Source organism: Acanthaster planci, linkage group LG09, assembly GCF_054643075.1.
Source record: "Acanthaster planci isolate LZ-2023a linkage group LG09, COTS_SCS, whole genome shotgun sequence".
NCBI classification, from domain to species: domain Eukaryota; kingdom Metazoa; phylum Echinodermata; class Asteroidea; order Valvatida; family Acanthasteridae; genus Acanthaster; species Acanthaster planci.
Window position 1 is genome coordinate 18,741,447 of NC_141785.1, and position 18,751 is coordinate 18,760,197.

At 43.1% G+C, this 18,751-nt stretch overlaps 2 protein-coding genes across 2 annotated transcripts; one reads left to right on the forward strand and one right to left on the reverse strand.

Moving 5' to 3' along the window:
- Positions 1-5: 5 nt before the first annotated feature.
- LOC110976604 (protein NipSnap homolog 2-like) lies at positions 6-7,856 on the forward strand. Its single transcript, XM_022230039.2, has 10 exons — positions 6-136; positions 1,487-1,608; positions 1,744-1,789; positions 2,350-2,444; positions 2,803-2,873; positions 3,875-4,015; positions 4,691-4,722; positions 4,981-5,075; positions 5,514-5,597; positions 6,270-7,856. The coding sequence occupies exons 1-10, from the start codon at positions 48-50 to the stop codon at positions 6,332-6,334; spliced, it is 840 nt and encodes a 279-aa protein (XP_022085731.2). The 5' UTR covers positions 6-47; the 3' UTR covers positions 6,335-7,856.
- Positions 6,880-17,100, reverse strand: LOC110976663 (uncharacterized). The gene is made up of 4 exons (XM_022230137.2): positions 16,674-17,100; positions 14,709-14,831; positions 14,183-14,293; positions 6,880-12,583 (listed from the first exon to the last, which is right to left on the reverse strand). Exons 1-4 carry the CDS (start codon positions 16,798-16,800, stop codon positions 9,639-9,641), a joined length of 3,306 nt encoding a protein of 1,101 aa, XP_022085829.2. The 5' UTR covers positions 16,801-17,100; the 3' UTR covers positions 6,880-9,638.
- Between the last annotated feature and the right edge of the window lie 1,651 nt (positions 17,101-18,751).

Here is an 18,751-nt window from a genome sequence, read left to right on the forward strand (position 1 = left end):
TGCAACACTTGGTGGCGCCCTCGCGTGACCTCTTGATATCTCCAAAAATGGCGACAAACGGGAGACATTTGCTGCTGCGCTCTTCACAACTTCTGCGAAATGCAGTTATTATTAATCACGCCCCTGCTTTACAGAGGTAAACAATTCACGAATTGGTTTTCTATCTTCAATTAAAGCACGTTTAAATGCCATAAAAGCTGCTCTTCGAGAAAATTTCAGTGCTTCAAAGAGGGATAGAAACTCGTCGGCTCGTCATGCTCGTGCGTCGTGGTCATCAGGTTATAGTGGGAGTGGTTTAGCATTAAAAGCAGATGTTTGCTCTCCTTTGCAGAACAGAAGAGGGCACTTTTCGCCCTGATCGCGGAATTATTCTCAAGGTCGGGATGACATCACCACGTCTTGGTTCTTCTCTCCGATTGGTTAATACGGGCGATTTACAATAGTGCACCTCCACAAAAGTTTGCAACACGTTATCGTTGACTAGTCACAACGCGCTAAATCTGTGGACCCTTTTCAAACGCGCATTTGGTTGACAGATTTCGCGCACTGTGATTGGTCAACACGTTGCAAACTCGTGGAGGTGCACTATTGTGAAATACCCATATTGGTGGCTGTTCCATATTTTACGCTCAAAACCTAAACTTGAGTCAAAGGGGCAAAAAAAGTGTTGTCAACTCTTAACCTTTACTCCAATTATGCCTGAAATTTCACTGTTTATGCACTCTGAATATCTCCCACACTGTACTATTATTGTTTAAGTCATTTTTATTATGTTGCAGCAAAAAAGGAAGAAAACATGCAAATCCCTGCACAGAGTGAATGGAGAGTTGCTCCTTTGCCCAGACTTAGGAACCTAAGTTCCTACTTAGCCCCAGTAGGAACCCCCAAATCAGACTAAAGTTCATGACCATATCATTGCCATTTCCCTGATTATGTCATTTACTGTGAAACCTACAAGATTTCACAAAATGAGGGACCTAACAACTAGAGTCACAGATATTAGGTACTGCAATAGTATTATCTTACTTGTAGCCCCTGGTGGCATGCCATAATGTGACTTGCCCATTAGAATCCATTCAGAGCAGGAACAATAGAGGGCGTATTTTGAAATGAAATTGATAGTCGTTTGGTACGCACTCACCGCATAGGCGCGCAAGCTTATGCGTGTTTGATACAAAGCACAGTGAGTACGCGCGTTGAATTTAGTCTGGAAATATGGTCTTCGCGTGCATGTTGAATGCCTGCAAGAGCCCGGTTGGATAACTGAATACCGTCTGTCTTTCATCAGTGAGTGTGCACTGCAGCTCAGGGTGGATAAACCTTTTTCAGTTTAGCAGCAAGGAAAGTCACTAACAATCAAGGAAAAAAACAACAGAAAAGCAAGGCAGTTGGCAAGAAAAGAGTTGGTGGAAACGAGAAACAACTTTATTGTTTTACATGGCCTTGTGTCAAAAATACAACATACAACCTTCTGTCTTTACCTTAGGTCCTACTCATCAGACGGGGAAGGATGGCTGAACAAACTCCTACATGTCAAAAAGGTTGAACCAGCAAAGGCCGCCCACTCAGAGGCTCTCACCAACAAAGATGTCGTCTATGAAATGCAGAGTAAGTCCTGCATCACATTATATCAAGTTGCCCGCAGCAGTTTTGTTCCTTTCTTCCTGCACCACATTGCATGCCCTCAGTTGTATAAATTCAGAACTGAGCAGGTTATGACAGATCATTTTCCTTCCCTTACAGTTCACAACATCAAACCAGACAGGATGAGGGAGTACATCCAAGCATCGTAGGTTGATTTTCAAATTTTTTGTGTCTAAGTACGCATTGTCACACGACAGTTTGTGCGCATTTTTGCTTTAATAGGTAAAAGCCTACTCATGCCTGCAAAGTTGATTAAATGAGAAAAATAAATTGCCTTGACCAAATATTCACTCCAAATAAGTTGACGTTGACCAAAGTGCTTAGTAAGCACATAAATTTTCCTTTGTAATAGTTAACTTCAACATTTCCAGATCCATCAAAATTCACCAGGTTTGAGAGGATTTTGTAGGATTGGGGAGGGTAGACTCTACCCACTATTATGAACATTAGGCTTCATGCTCTTTGGAATATAAGGGAAGTGAAAGTGCTACGAGGTACCAGCAGTGTTGGGAATTGTTTTAAGGGTTCCAAGTAAAACTAGTCTTGAGTTTGGGTTTGAAGCATCGCATCTCAATCCTAAAGTACGTCTCATCCAGAAAGTTTTCTGTCATTGTCTTTCCTCTACTGCATTGTGATCTAAGAGATGCCACTAGAAATAATCAAGGCTTGTATGGTTGTTTGTCCGTTTCTTCGTTGATATTATAGGGAGCACTGTCTGAAGAGAATTCACGAGAATCCAGATTTTCCCTGCTCGCTGTTTGGCAGCTGGAGTACAGCATTTGGTCATCAGGATCAAGCAAGTAATGCCAGGAGTGTGCTTTTGGTTGAGCAGGGAAAAATTTACCAAAGTGGGGCTCTAACCTACAAAACCCCTAAAAGGGCACATCAGGACATTCCAACCCTATGTTGATTGTCTCCTATGTTTTTGATGCTTGGGTGCTGTGTGAAGCCACGAGGCAGTTGTGGCTTTGTGTCTTCTGACGTGGAACCCCCCAAGACCTTGACCTAATGAAACTCTTTGTTTTTTTTATCTTTCTTTTCATACGCCTTGTGTAGATATTCTTTGCACATGCTCATTTGACTACAGTGCACTGTTGTTACTGTAAGCTTTGCTAACGGTGTTTTTCTCTGCTAAACAGATTTTGTTTTGTCTCTCAGTTCACATCTGGTACTACAATGATGGCTACCGTGCTGTCAAGACAATGTCGGAGAAGCTGTGGGTCGATAAGGTACACGTACAGTTTAACCCTAACCGCCAAGCATATTGTTTGGCTTACACTACACAGTACTACAAAGTACTAAGTAATAGCCTGAGCCTGAAGGACCTAGGGCTACAGATTACTACTTCTGGCTAGGTTACTTCCATTGTTACTTGTACAAAGAACAATAAAGCCATGCATTCATAGTGCCACAGCGCTGTATGGTACATTGTCTTTTCTGTTGTATTTTATGGCTTCAGAGAACAACGCAGTCATGCCCTCTTACAAGCGACGGCGCTCAGTACTACATTTTACGACAAGTAGTAATTTGTAGTATTATGTAGGGTTAGGATTAATAACACTGATCACATCATCACAAGTACATACCAAGAGCATCACAAGACGTTCAGTCTTGAGTCAGAGCCACAAGCTGTGTCAAAGAACTGTGACGGGGGGGGGCCTTGCTTTGTCACTGTCTCCAGGCACACCTGATCAAGCTTAGGCACTGACTTGTAGACTTGTCCAGGAGTTCAACTATGTTGTGTTAACAATGAGGAGTTAACATGAGTAGGTTTCCAGAGTGGTCCAAGGAGGTTGACTGGAACAGGATTTGGACCTGTGACCTTCAGATTACTCTACCAATGCCCTACCAGCTGAGCTGTCTGGCCTTGTGTTTTTCTTCAATCCTCTGCATGTATTTCTTCAGAGGGGGCTTTGTAACTACATCCGTCGGGATTCCTTTGTTTTAAGAGTTGGTTGTGTTTGCTTGTCGCAGTGAGTCCCGGGCATGCAACTTTTTCTCGGATCAGCTGATTTCCTCATTTTTTCTCTTCACGCTTTTAATGCCACTGAAAATTGAAAAACATTGTGCAGAGTCTTGTAAAGATTGGGATTTCCTTGGTTTTTCTTGTCACAGCCCAAGTTGCATGCCTAGAGTTCAAATGCGCCTTGGTTCCAGCGGTATGTCAGCTTTGTTTGCCACACACAGTGCCAACGGGGTCACCTTTTTATTCCCATTTTCTTGCTTCCAGGAGTACAATGACTACAAGAAGCTGCGTGGCGAGATGCTGATGAATCGGAGCAACTCCCTCCTCCTTCCGTTCAGTTTCTGGGGCGCGCCGCAGCCCCGGGAGCCTGGCAATCTGTATGAACTCAGGAGTTACCATCTCAGGGTAAGGAAGGCTCTACACATACTCTCCTCAGTATAGGATGCTCTGACTTACCCAAATGATGCCACCGCACCATGCACAGCGTTTGCGGAGAAGCTAAGCTTTCAAGCATCAGAAATGGCGTAGAGTATCAGAAAACTGCCAAGTCAGTACCCAGTACGGGATCGGCATGATGACCACAGTCCGTGGAACCTTGGTGACATTTTAAGGTATTTGACAAAGAAATCATGGTTTGTTTTATGTGGAAACGAGCCCCACCGTTGAGTTTACGGTGAGGTTACTAAACCAAATGCTGGTCTATGGTAATGGTGTCTAACCTCGAGGAAACCATGTGGTCGTGTCTTTAGTTTGATCCTATAGAGTGCCGATTCGGAAGTGAATACGTCACGCAAACAGTTACGCTTGTAAAGGCGTTAGCACAAGAACCAGCGTGTGAACCAACAGGCGCGCTTATTCCATTCATTTGCACTGCATGTACTGGTTCTAAATGGAGTCACACTTTGGTACGATACAGGCCAAAGCAAGCTGGATTGCACATAACTTTCAAGGACCATGTTAAGTAATGAATGCCTAGCTGTACATTCATTAATCCTCATACAGCCTCTAAATGCTAGATTCAGTGTTTTAAAAGGAGATTGCCAGAAGTTTATTTGGTGTGTCATGTCCATTTAATTGCAGCCTGGCACCCTGATAGAATGGGCGAACAATTGGTAAGTGACATTTGTGTTTTCCAGTCACTTTTCCTTCAACTTTGTAAATTGAGTTTTGCTCTCCCCCCCCCCAAAAAAAATGCCTGTCATGGAAAGTGAACTAGGGTTGGGTCCAACTATGCACTTCAAGCTGAGCTGTCCAGCCCAGTACACAAAAAAGGGGAAAAATTAACTGGTTTTTTTTTGGTAGTGACTTTACACAGGCTTCAGAAAGGTAGTTTAGTTGCTTGCATTGTACGCCTCTCTTGTTTACTGCAGGAAAAGTGGAATTAGATTCCGTCGGGACAACAACGAAGCCGTCGCGGGTCTCTTTACCCAAGTGGGCGACTTGTACCTTGTGCACCACCTCTGGGGTGAGTCTTTGCTGAAGATATGACGAGGATTATGTACACCCTTCATGAATACGACAAATGATGATACTCAGGAGGGAGTCCAGAAAAAGTATTCTTTGTACAATTGTGAAGATGAAAAAAAGGCCTTGCCATTAAATAGTTAGACTACTTCATCTTTAGATTTTAAGCAGTGTTGCTTTTCTTCAAGAGAAATCTATGGACTTGTTTTCCCGAATATGCACTTTGAAAAGGAAACTCGCAATCAAATTCCTTTCAAAGTCCTCAACACTTGCATTTCACTCCCGTTAAAAGTTTAATGTGCTACAGTGAGTGACTTGTACAAATAAACAGCCAAGAGGCGCCTGAAATGTTCCTGTTTAGGTTTCAGAATCCCCTAGGCCCCTCTCTGGATTGCTTGATCGCCAAGATCTTTTCTTCCGGTTTCATATTTGCTTCCAGCTTACAAGGATCTTCAGACTCGCAAGGATATCCGTGAGAAAGCGTGGCAGAATCCTGGATGGGATAGTTGCGTGGCATACACTGGTAGGTATTTGTACTCCTCCGTGCAACGTTTGCCAAGTTTGACACACTTCCACTGTCCAGAATCTCCACCCATGTGGCCCATGGATTGTTTGGGTTGTTGTCCACTTGAAAAACTGATGCTGTGAGATTGTGTGTGCCTTGTTAACCGGACGGACATCCCTGAATTCACTTTACATATGAATCTGCATATGCAAAAGAGCTGGTAGTTTGCAGTTCCTGTTCAGCGGAAGTGGAATACTCCAGCCTTCACAATCTAGAGCCAGCGTTCAGTGGACAGGGTGTCAGAAAGAATCTTCATTTCACAATCGACCCTTCCAGCAGCTACGAGGATCGAGTGTGTTTCACATATTTGTGAGCCACTTTTCTAAAATGAAGCTGCAGCCCCGTTAAGCTGCGATTACATCCGATTTAAAGTAGAGTTTTGAACTCAGGGAAGCTTGGCATCGATAGACCCAGTTGCCAAATTAGCATTTCCTTTGTTGCTGCAATGCCACCGCCATAAGCTTACTACTAATAGCCCACAGCTATTCTGGTAACTTCAGCCAATGTTGAGGTCACATGCTGTACCCGAAGGGAGGCATCCAAGTTGTTTAGGGACCAAAGTGTCAATGCTTCTTCTCTTCTTGCTGAACTTTCCCTGTATGATTACTCTGCCTTTGTTTTCTTCCGCAGTACCCCTGATTCGCAAGATGGAGTCCAGAGTAATGATCCCCTTGCCTTGTTCCCCACTCCAGTAAAGACTACGGGGGCACAAATACACCACCAGATAAATTTTGTCAATTCGCACGACAGCCTTGTTGAAAGAATTACGAAATGAAGTTTCGTGTGTTCAGCGACTGGTCAAATCGTTAACTGTTAAAAACAGTTTGGTAGATGGTTTGAGCAACCGACAAAAAAACCCCCCACTCCTTAGCCCCAGCTCTAGTGTTTTGAATGAAATTGTTCCCTAGAGAAATATCGTTTCAGTTCTTGCAGATTTTGCTTTTCAAGTGTTTGTACAAAATAGATACATGTAATTGGGCACATAGAAGTCAAAAAAGTTTTGTTGTGGTATCTGAGAACCATGTACTTCCGGGTTTGACATCCAAGTGCTTATCTTTGTGGGAGATCAGAAAGGAGTTACTTCAGGTACTTGACCACTGAAAAGACTTCGTCAGATATGCTGTCGTAATCATGGCACTAACACATACAACCAGCATCGCATGTGCATACAAGTACACGTACCGCCACTGATGACAAACCGTACTCTAAATGTTTCAATTACACCATTACAAAAACAATGTTCAGTTTGGAAAGGATCGCTTCTCTGTTTAAAATGTACATGTAATTCATTAATCGGACGACAATTGAAAGCAATTAGGTCAAAAGCCATTTGTCCGAAACAGAAATAGGATTATGGAACTGAAAAAAACCTAACCCTCCTGAGATGACCGGGACGGGACTCCTGTAATGGACTCAGTTTTGTTTCTAATGCACGCATTTTTTTCTTATAGAAAATATAGAAAAATCAGTTACAGAAAATCTGTGATAATTTCACGAGTGATGTAACACACAACAGGGGTGAGATTTGTAAGGAGTTTTCCTGGTTTCAGATTTTGTTATTTTCATCAGGACTTTCTTGATTTCAGGATTTTTCAAATCTAAACAAATCCTGAATTTACCATTCAGGTGTTGTAAGATAGATAAGTTGATAAATGTACAACACAAGAAATGGGCATATTAAGGGGTGTCTTTGGCCTTGCCGTGGGGCACGTGAAAGATCTGGTGATTATTTCTTGGGATGTTCCACTTTCCTTCCATCTCACCCCCGATACAGGTACAATGAAAATTGAGACTTTTCTCTCTCGATCCTTGCAGTTGCAGTCGCAACTTACTTTTACTGAAACCCTCCAAAACCCACTTCTGGAAATTATAAATAGGAGAAATCTGAGTGTTTAATTTAGCAAATGGATGTTGGTTTGAGTACCATAGGCAAATGTTTTACGAGTGTTGACACTTGGTCCACAACAGTCTGTCACAAGCCATCCAGTTTGAAGTCACAATCTCTTAAACATTGACAAAATGACGACAGTACTTGCCACTGTTAATGCCATTATTTGTGACTGACTTGATGGGCTGACTTGTGATTTTGACTTGTCATGGACTCGGCTGCAACTCTACTGTAAATATCAATAAGTTTTAATTACGCGAACTGAAAGTCTTTAACCTAATGGCGGAGAAGCTTGGTCATTAAATGTGCAGTTTTGAATGAAAAACCCAGACTCGTTTGAATCCATTGAACTTCTTTGAATCCTCTGAACAATTTCTCAATGCAGGTTCAAGTTTCCAACCTGTATTGTAGATGCTAGAGGTCTTAATGCAACGTCAACCATCTACTTAAGGAAAAACTGAAGGACTGTGTGAGCATTGGCGTATGTTACAATGGAGCATTTTGATAAAATCGGCCATGCTGAGTTTTCCATTACTGCTGAGAATCAAGTAATTAATTGCCCTTTGTTCTACCTTGCCGTCCATAGTACTTCAACATTTTGATGTAAGTCTGTGGTCTTCTAACAAGCACAGTTTTCACGGAATGTGCACAGTGTGGGAATCAGCAAACGTGACCAGCTCTGTAAAAATGAGTCGGACATTGCTAGAGCCCCTTTTGCGTTTCACAACTTCAAAAGAATCTTAATGTTAATAGGAATGTGCCACGATTTTCACCCACATAAAGTCTGTTTTCACCCACATAAAGTCTGTTTTCACCCACATAAAGTCTGTTTTCACCAGGATGCGAAACTGACAGGTATATCAACCAGAAAAAGCTTGACTTGCCCTTTCTAATGCAAACAAGTTGCCTTGTGACTCATTTTAACAGAAGGGGTTTCAATAATTTGGTAAGTGTTGACTGAAACTTTTACAGTTTCAAAGTTCAACCCTAACCTTCCCCAACCACAAAGAATTAAACAGTAGTAAAGTGTTTAATTCTGTGGTGGTCTGGTAGGCCCATAACAGCTAGCTTTTGCATTGGGTTTGGCATACCTCAGAAAAACAAAGTCCAACAGCCTCTGTGCACGAAGTCCCATATGGGTGTTTAACTTTATGTGAATGGGGAAGGTTAGGGCTATTAGCCACTTGTTGTATTGACATACACCACCAAAAAATTTACACTGTGAATACGATTATCATGATAAGCCTTGAAAACTAGACTAAACTTGCTGTGACATTTGACCCATATCATGAACGACAAATTCTGCTTGAAAAATGAATTTTTCCCAAATAAACCGCCTCCAAACAGCAGTATTTTCTGGATTAAAACAAAGCATTTTGTTCCGTTTCTTGCAGGTGACATTCACAAGCTTTTTTTCACAAGAGCCAGAAAGCATATTCATTTGTACAATAAAACCTCTTTAAAAGGGATCCTTTTTCAGAATATGCTCGACCCACATGCTCCATGCGAAAATTTATCAGCGGTAGACATGTTTAGAATGCATAATTTGATGCTGAAAATAAGTGGCAGGGTGCACTGCATGTGTTTTTAAAATTCCTTTGAAAGAAAACTTTAAAAGCAAATTTAAACATAAAACCAATTAAAATAAGGCATTCCAAAAGCCAGAGCAAGCCCAGCTTTCTTTGGAAAATAGCTACACGACAATGCTCTGCGCATGAAAGTGAACATATTAATAAAACCAGCTGGTTAGTCAGCATGTCTGGGAAAAGTGGACATCTGGAAAACAAACTTCAGATCTTTATTTCAGTCTTCCCTCCCCCTGCAATATTCAAACTTGTCAGTGACCGTCATTAAAATTACAATGGAATGATTTATGCTACAGCCACAGCCACAACTGAATCAAATGGCTGTGGCTAAGAGTAAAATATTGAACACCTGTCTAGGGGAAGTGGCTGTGATTTTCTTTCCAATCTTTGCATGTACATATATATACAATGTAGGCAATTCATCAAGAATTCACTTATTTTGAAATTTTAAGATTTTTAGTTTTAACAACTTTCCAGAAGTTCATTGATTTATACACTTGGCCTCTGTGAAAGGCAGGAATCACTTTACATGGTCAATTCCATATGCTCGTAGCTGCCTTGCACTGCCTGACTGACAACTGGCGGGTCTGTGCCTGTCCCCTGCAGCTGTTGCTGAGCGTGGCTGAATGCTGCCAGAGCAGCTGAGGCCTCCCCCGACATGACTGAGCCCGGCAGAAGGGTGCAGGTGTTTTCAGCGCGGTTTATTGACACCGGTATGGTAGCTTGCGTCGTGCTGCTGGTTGCCTGAAAGACCGGTATGTTCATGGTGGACAGGTGTTGAGCTATGGAAGCCAGCGTTGGGAGGTCCGACTCAAATCCCTCTCCTGAAACGAGACTTTGGACTGTCTGGAATTGATTGTCGACTGTGGTACAAGCCTGAGCCTCCATGTGGGTGGTCAGTTGTGTTTGGTCTGCGCTCGGCAGGCCAGCTTCGGGGGCAGTCTTTCTGGAGGCTTTCCTGCGGTAGCTTTTACCGTTCCGGTGTGTCTTCATGTGCCGGTCCAGGTTCCCAGGAATCAGGAAGGTCTTGCCGCACTGCTCGCACTGGAAGTCACGCTGGTCCTGATGCCACTTGATGTGGACTCTGAGGTTGGTGCGGGTGCGAAAACCCTTCTCACACAAATGGCACTTGTGCGGCCTCTCGTCCCGGTGCATCATCATATGCAAGGTCAGGCGGTGGCTGCGGTTGAACGTCTTCTGGCATATTTCGCACTTGTATGCCCGCTTGTCCGTGTGGACGCATATCATGTGCTCCTTCAAGTTACCCTTGGTCTTGACCCTGGTCCCGCATATATCGCACTGGAAAGTCCGGGCCGTGCTGTGGCTGTGCTCGTGGGCCAGCAAGGCACTCTTGCAAGGGAAGCCCTGGCCGCACTGCGCGCAGACGTGGTCCCGCTTCTTGTCATGAATGGACGCAATGTGATACGTCAGCCCGCCTTTCCGGTAGAACACCCTGTCGCAGTGCGGGCACTTGTACTCGGTCTCCTTGGTGTGCATGTTGCGGTGGCGCAGCAACAGCGACTGGTGGAAGAAACTCTTGTCGCAAAATTCACACTTGAAAGGGTTGTCTTTGGAGTGGGTCCTCTTGTGTGAGTTCAGGGCGTTCTTGTCCAGGAAGCGTTTGCCGCAGACTTCACAGTCAAAGTTTATCCCCATCTCTTCGTTCTTGTGGCAGTTCAGGTGCCTTAGGAAGGTGGTCTTGAAGTAGAACGGTTTCTGGCAGGTGCTGCACTGATATGCCGGTTTCTCTTTGTGGATCGTGGAAATGTGCAACTTGGCATAGCTCAGGTGAAGGAAACTTTTATCGCAGTGGGGGCACTTGTGCTTGCCCTGGACATTAGCTCTGCGACCTCTTCCCGACCGTTTCTTGGGAAGTTTTTCTGATCGATTTGAGCCGTCGTCGTCAGGGTTTTCCTCCGGTTTTTCACTGTCCTTCACATTGCTTTCAGATGGTGGGGGTGATGTTGGCTCCACTTTTGCCTTTGCTTTTTCAGAATGCCCCCACTTAAATTTCTTTACATTCTCCTCGGATTCTGAATTTGATGGAACATAGTCTTCATCATCAGATATGCTGCCCGAACTCCGGCGTGCTTTTTTCCTGGTTTGTTTTTTAAAATGTGTTCTCTTCTCCTCAAGCTCAAAGTCTTCATCTGCTCCATCTGTCTTCCCTCCTGAGTTACTGACACTGCTCTCTTTTTCTGGGATGACCTCATCATCACTCTCTCTGTTGCCATGGTTTTCTTGTACATCTTCACTCATCTCTTCCGCCTCTTCTTCAGCCAGCTTCCTGGATATGCACTTTGGTGTTCTTCCCTTCCTTCCTCTTTTGCGGGCAGTTCGGAGAGAACGTCGTGGCTGTTTCTCTGAAGCTCCTTCTTCAATATCTGAGTCTTCATCCTTGGATTTTAACTGCAGTTCCTTGAGTTTTCTTGATCTTGCCGCAGGAGTTGCTGCTGCTCCTGTTGTGCGTCTCTTCTTATCGTGCGGATACATCTGTGCCGATTTCAGACGTGCCTGATTTTTAGAAAACTGATGGCTCTCAATTAAATGCCGGGTAAACACGTAGCGGTTGCAGTATCTTTTGAGGCACAAATCGCAAGCAAATGTCGCGTTCAATTCCTTGTATTTTTTATTAGCTTCCTTCTGTGCCCTGTTTTGTGACATAAAGTGAGCTGACTTCAAATGTTTCACCAACTGTGCGCGATCCTTATAGCTCACTGTGCACTTAACGCACGCAAGTAAATAGCCAGGTTGCTTTGGGGATTTCTTGGGTACATGAGAGTCTGCCTTGGTGGGGGATGGTACCTCCGCACACCTAACTGACGCGTACACGCTGCTGGCGGCTTTCTGTCGGGAGAACTTGTGTACTTCCATCAGATGAGATCGCAAAGCTATACGAGTCTTGAATTTACCCCGACACACTTCGCACCTAATGCAAACCCTAGGAGGTGCATCAGTTGCGTCCGATCCTGTAGAGTTATCGCTTTCCTCTGCGGACAGTGCCTCTCCCTCTTCGTTCTCCTTTTCGTCCTCTTTCTGCTGCTTGGAATATTTGATGTTCAGCTCGTGCATGATTGTCACGGCCTCCGCAGTCTCCATGCCGTGCTCGATAAACAAATGGTTCTGCAGCCGGAGGAGCTGGCGGAAACTTTTTCCACAGCTTGGGCAGGGCAGGTTCTCATCCCGGTACCGCGTCAGAACCGGGCAGTGCTGCAGGAGGTGCAGGTCCAGCATGACCGGGGTGCCCTGATCCGCCTTGCACCACTCGCAGACGTAGGATGGAGGCTCGGCGGGGACGTCTTCCACAATGTCGTCTGTCATTTCATTGGGCTCAAAGGTGTCAGCATGGTCTTCGTCGCTGTCGCTGCCCGTCTCCACGGAGCTCAAATGCAGGGGTGGGACCGGCTGAGGGGGTGCTGCCTTTGTCATAGACTGAGACGCTGAGAAGGCTTGCCGTGTTAGCGTTGACTCTGAAACGAAAGATCAGGTAACTGTCAGTATTCACCAAGTCCTGTCAACTTCAGTTCGTTAACAGTACCACATGGTACATCCGCTCTAACCCCAGTATTCTAAAAGAAAATCCACCCGGAGGTTTTAAAGGGCAAGTGCAGTTTTTGAGAGATTATGTCAATACCATCTATCACCTGGATATGGAACTCCCCTCCAATTCATATCAGAAAGAAACTGACTTAAGCAGGGAAGTATCATCGATTGCAATCAGGGTGGAACTGTTAGTCTTCAACAAAAAAGAAAAATTTTCAAACATAATGCATCAAGAAAGATGCTCTGCCAAGAAACTTCTTCTGTGTCAGCATTAATCATTCCATCGTTCTCCTTTGAGTTGAGCATTCCTTTATTGGTGCAAGTGCAGGAAAGGAAAGCCTGTCAGGTTATAAGAACAACTTAGATGAATGGAAAGACAGTGTATGACTCCTCTTATAAAATATACTTGTCTGGTTAATTTACTAGACAGCATACGGTCTTGCTTGCCGATGGAATGCATCTGTGTGTTCTCAGAACACACACAAAATCGAAGTAACCTACACCTGCATGTCTTGCTGCCTCATTTCCAGGCCTTAAATTTGTACTTGAGCTTCCGTTTGTTTCACTTAAAGACCTATCCAATATGTCCCATTATGTCCTAGTTCAAGTTACCAACCAGTTTAGTCCATCAATTTCAACAGGGGCTACGTGCATTTGATATTTTTGAGTGGAACAGACCCTTGGTGGCCTTTGGGAGCAAGTTATCCTCAATTAATTTAGCGTCAAGAAAAATCAGCTAAGTTTTCCTGATATAGGTTTTAATTTACATGTGTAATGGAGCATTTTTATGTTTCTGTGTTGTCCGAATTGGTTGTGTTTGCGCCTCTCAATCAGTGTGAGTCCACAGTGACAAACTATTAGAAGATCCTGTCTTGCATCATCCGTTCAAATTGCTCATGGGGGTAGCACTTCAGCCAAGGTACATGTACTAGTACTATCACCCAATTCAGGACTTGATGCCCCTCGGAAGTGAAAATGCAAAGCGTTCCACACTTTGAGCTTCCTGGAAAATGAGGACTTGGGAGAATTGGAAAGGTTCCTGAAAATACCAAAGGAATTTAAAGGGTACGTGCTTTTCTACACAGCTCAAAGTCTCCCAAACCCAGGGATTTTTTTTTATTTTTATTGTTGGACCCTTTTCAGTGGTCACGCTGTGAACTTGTAATTTGATTTGTTGAAGCTGTGAGTCGATTATTCCTAAGCAAGCACAATGAGTGGATACTGGTGCCTCATAAGGCTATCATTGATGTTTTGTTGTTTGCTCAGCTGTTGTTATTGTTTATTTGTTGATTTGTTGCTGCTGTTATTAATTATTCATCTCCACTTTGCAGAAATACCATCCGGCACATTCATTGCACTTTTCAACTTTCACCAGTGTAGACTCTGCCTTAGCCTCTCCTGGCAAAACTCCTCTCGAGCATCCCAATGGATCTTCAAGAATCTTGCGGAGCATTAGAATAAATGGACTTCAGTTTCCTGAATTGCAATTGCAATCCCGCATTGCTTTAAACTTTTCTACAGCTTACCAACATCCGTCACAAAGGTGAATCTCTTCTCCTTGGACCCATCCTCCTTAGTTTCCAAGTCCACAAACATGATGCCCAGTTGCAGCAGAAGCTCAACGACCGTGGCACTATCTGCAACATAAACACGGTCAACCGGATCAATGATGAAACCCTGGACTTTAATAAACTCGCAAAATATCCTTCAACTTAAGCCACATCGGTATATTAAAGACATGATACAGATATCAGGACAGTGTCATTTTGGTAACTTTTAGAAAACCATCCCCTTCTGATTTCCTGAAGTCAGTGTGGATGGGTTTTATAACGTTAAACCCAACTCCACGAATCAGAAGTGAACAAATGAGGTTGTGAGACACTTGTCCCGAAAATAAGCATTCTTATTTCTTTTCTATTTAGATTTCAAGGTGATTGTATGTTTTCATGATAAATTCAAAACATTCAAGTCCCCAGCTGGCACAACATCTGTAGGGATTTCCTCTCTGCTTTTCAAGGTCAGCACAAATAAGGTGTTGCTTTCTGCACTTACCTGCCTCTGTTGCAGTTTGATTTTGAACTCGGCCAATGAGCCGAGCTGTCTTCGCCGTCAAGGTGTCCAGGACTTTGAACAGCTGTCCCTGTTTCCGTAACGAGTCCCACAGCATGTGACATTCTACGAAAACAATACATGTCGTTCAAAACCTGCTTGCTTTGAAAGTCTCCCTAACATCAAAATGCCAGGATAGCTTGTCTTCAGTGTTTATGTTTGATGATGAATTGGCCAAGAATTGCTTTTCTACTGGCATTGCAACTTCATATGTGCCGTGAGTGAAATGGGTGACTTCGTAATTTAACAAAAATTTTCATCTCGTTTCCTGAATACCCTGCCATTGTGAATCAAGCCAGTTATAGAATTTTCTTCCCTGTAAAAAATCTTCCAGCACCATGGTACACAAAAAGTGAAGTATGCAACATTTTTTAAATTACAAAAACACTGAAGAACACTGCAACATTCGGGGGTTAGAAGATGAGGACGAATTCCCCACTGGACTTTTAAAAAAAGCTTTAAAGGCTTTCAAAAATAGGTGTCTGTTGATTTAAAAGGAGTTTAATAGCTTAGGGAAAGGAGTCTTGCCACATGCTCAAATCCTAGAAGGAGAAACATGCTTTAAAAGTGATCTTGGTGGAGTAAACTACACGTAACTTTGGGCATAGCAGGTGTTTATGTCTTACACTCGGAACTTGTGATGCCTGACAAAGAATTCTTTCACAAAAATGGCAGTTGTCCTCAAGAGTAGGCCTTCGTAACATGCCTAAAACTACTAATCCCATTGTCAATACCAACCCCTGAGTAAATGGTCACACCTACAAATCATGAACATGCATGCCATTGTGACCATCTGGCCATGTGGGCCTAATGTTTGATCTCAAAGTTGCATTACCAAGGTTATGCACTCTTGCTCATCTGCTCCAAATTGGGAAATCTATTATTTGCAATATGATATGGGTTTAACATGTTTAGGCCTAATGCTAGCTTTGATTTCATGTTGGAAAGATTTTACTTTAAAAATCAATACCCACACCAAAACCATTTGGAACCGAAAAATCTTGAAAAATAATCACCCAGTTCAGAACTATGTAGGCCTACATCAAGACATCGCACAACCTTTAATTATGTTCAGATGTTAAATTTAAGACTTAAATAAGGAAATCTTCATGCTCTATGGGGGCGAAGGTCATGAACGTTATCGATGTGAAGTTACAATGTAGTTTCTCATTCCTTGTTTGACATTTGGCATTCAACATGTTCAATGTTGAACAAGTAACCTTTCGATATTCCAACGCTGAATAAGCAACTGTTTGACTTTTGGGATGCACACCCCTTAAAATGATGGAGTGCAAAAGGAACAAAAAAACAAACTGCACCACCATGCACATCCATTCACATGTACCTATATTAAATAGAACATGCCATTTCACAATGATGTATAGACACACGACGGGGCGGACGTCGGTGGGAGCAGGGCGGATGTTGGACACCACAGTTCTGGGGGTAGTCAGACCCCACAGTTCTGGTGGGTAGGGAAGGTTGAAAAATATTTAAGTCTAACGAGGGTCCCAGGGAGTGACCAATCAAGCATGATACTGTATCCACCTATGAATAATCTGGATATGAGGTGGACTATGCCTGGACTAGTCAGTAGTCTGGGCCCTATGGCATATACGGTCTACATTTAACTCCAAAACAGTGTGGGGTTCGACGTCCGCCCGCCCGGACGACGGATCCAACAGTTCTGACATGTCTGAGGGGAGGATATTCTGCAATTGTGCCCTAGGCCTATTCCTGACAATAAATTCTCATTATTTTGGTTGGGGTTTAAAGTAAACTCTTTCATTCATGTTTTATATTCAAAACAAAACAATGAAATACGGTGAACAAAATTCACGAAACTGGTGCACCGTAAACTTTACATCACACCAGGGGGTCTATTTCAGTATTTGACATGATTTGTACCTTTTGAGCCTCCCAACAAATTCCCATCAACAAGGTCATTGTTGGCAATTTCCGACTCAGCACTTTTGACTCCCTGTGTTGTAGAATCGATCTTGACCAAGGACACTGAAATATCTGGATCATCCATGACGAACAAAGGGTTAAAAGTTAAAAACTCTAGTACAATTTTGTCCAGTCATGCCAGCGTCCACTCCAGTTTTTCCAGCCGAAGCGACTACAGTGTACCAGTGTACCACACACGCGTACATATACATGTACATGTAGGATGTGGATCCAGGCCTGGTGGTCATGCAGTGACATGGGCGCGTAGAGGTAGGTGAGCCACGCCACACGATCGATTGAGCAGTGAGATCGGGAGCCAGCGCGACGACTGCAGCAAAGCGCACATCAGTGGCTAGAATCCATGCAGTAGAGGGAAGCTCAATCTTTGAAGTCCTGTTTCATCCACGGCTTCGCCCTGGGATGGGAGCCCTTGAATCTAGGGAGTTCATTCTGGGCCATTCTTTCACAATTCCACAAATTCTTGGACACCGTCACAAATTGTGCCCCAACCTCATGGAATGACCCATATACATGTAAAATCTCCCTCCTAATGGTGTTGCCTCGTACTGGGAGGGATCAGGATAATTGAAATGGGAGTTTTCATTTATTATTATTTAGGGTACAAAAACCAACACAAAATACGAAAACCGATACATCAACATAGAAGAACAATATTTGTTGACACCCTTGACGGATAGCTTAAAAGCGAACTCAATCACTGTCGAGAGGTCAACAAATACAAGAAAAACACTAGATAAAAAATGACTTAAAATACACAAATACACAAAAATAAAACTAGCCTAAATAAACAATGGAATGTACAGTAAAAATACAGGATCAGCATTATGGCATCAAACAATGTTAGCCTCAGGAGATAGCCAATGGTCTCTTAACTTTGAAATAAAAGAATTAAGACTGAAAACAACTGTTGTGACATCCATGGGTAAAGTGTCCCACAATCTTGGGAATCTAACAAAATAATGAGCCATAAAAAGCTTGTGTACGCGAGGAAAACTGAAGAAGTTCAGGAACCCACCAGGTAAAACGGCAGCAGTGCTTAAAATATTTATGGTTGAATACATCGTATGGTAAAAATTCTTTGTCAAAACTTCTCAAAAATTCGTAGAGGAATGACGTCTGAAACTTGAGTATTTATGATAATTTATGGCCTCCCTGTGGAGCATGGATCAGACAGTTTTTCAAGCGATCTATATCCCGGGGTTTTTCCAGAGACGGCTTCGTTCCGTCACGGTTACGGTGTCGTTTGATTATATTTTGAAACCCAAACTTTGAAGTTGTTAGCCCCAAAGCCAATGAAACATTAAATTATGTGTAATTGAGCCAAATAGTAAAGTATTTCTGTGTTTTAAAAAAATGTAGGCCTATTATTCGGGGATTGAGTTTTTATACAAGTCTAAAATTTAAGGAACGCACCGAGTTTTGGAAAAAATAGTCTGGTTACAAAATTTCTATTGCCGTTTTCATATATTCATATAAATATTATGGCAACCCGACTAAATCAGACGGAGCAAATGAGGGCGCTGTCCATTCAACACAAATTTAATTTGCAACGTCGTCGCGCGCGTGCACATTATATTGCGCTTCGTTCAGGTGTTTTCACTGAGTCGCCACAAAAATGACTCACGTGCTTAAAACGACTCGGACTCTCTCTGTCGTAGTATTAAAACATGTTTAGCCATGGTTGGGCCAAGAATAAAATGCTTCCAATTACATGCCTCTAAAAAAATAGGGCCGGTATAGGTCAAACTTTTAGGGGAGGGCGTCGATTTTTGTGCTGATTGAAGAGGATGAATGGGGAGGAAGGATTTAAAATAAATTGCCACAAAAAGTGATAAAAACTATGTAGAAATTTCTACAGTCGACAATTCCTAAGAATTATGGACAATCCACACCACTATGCACAACACTAGTCAGGTGATCACGACGGCAAATTGACCAACGCACGCAGTCTGTATATATCGCGTGGTATATATCCAGACGGGCATGCGATAAACCCCGTGCCGCGGCAGGAAATT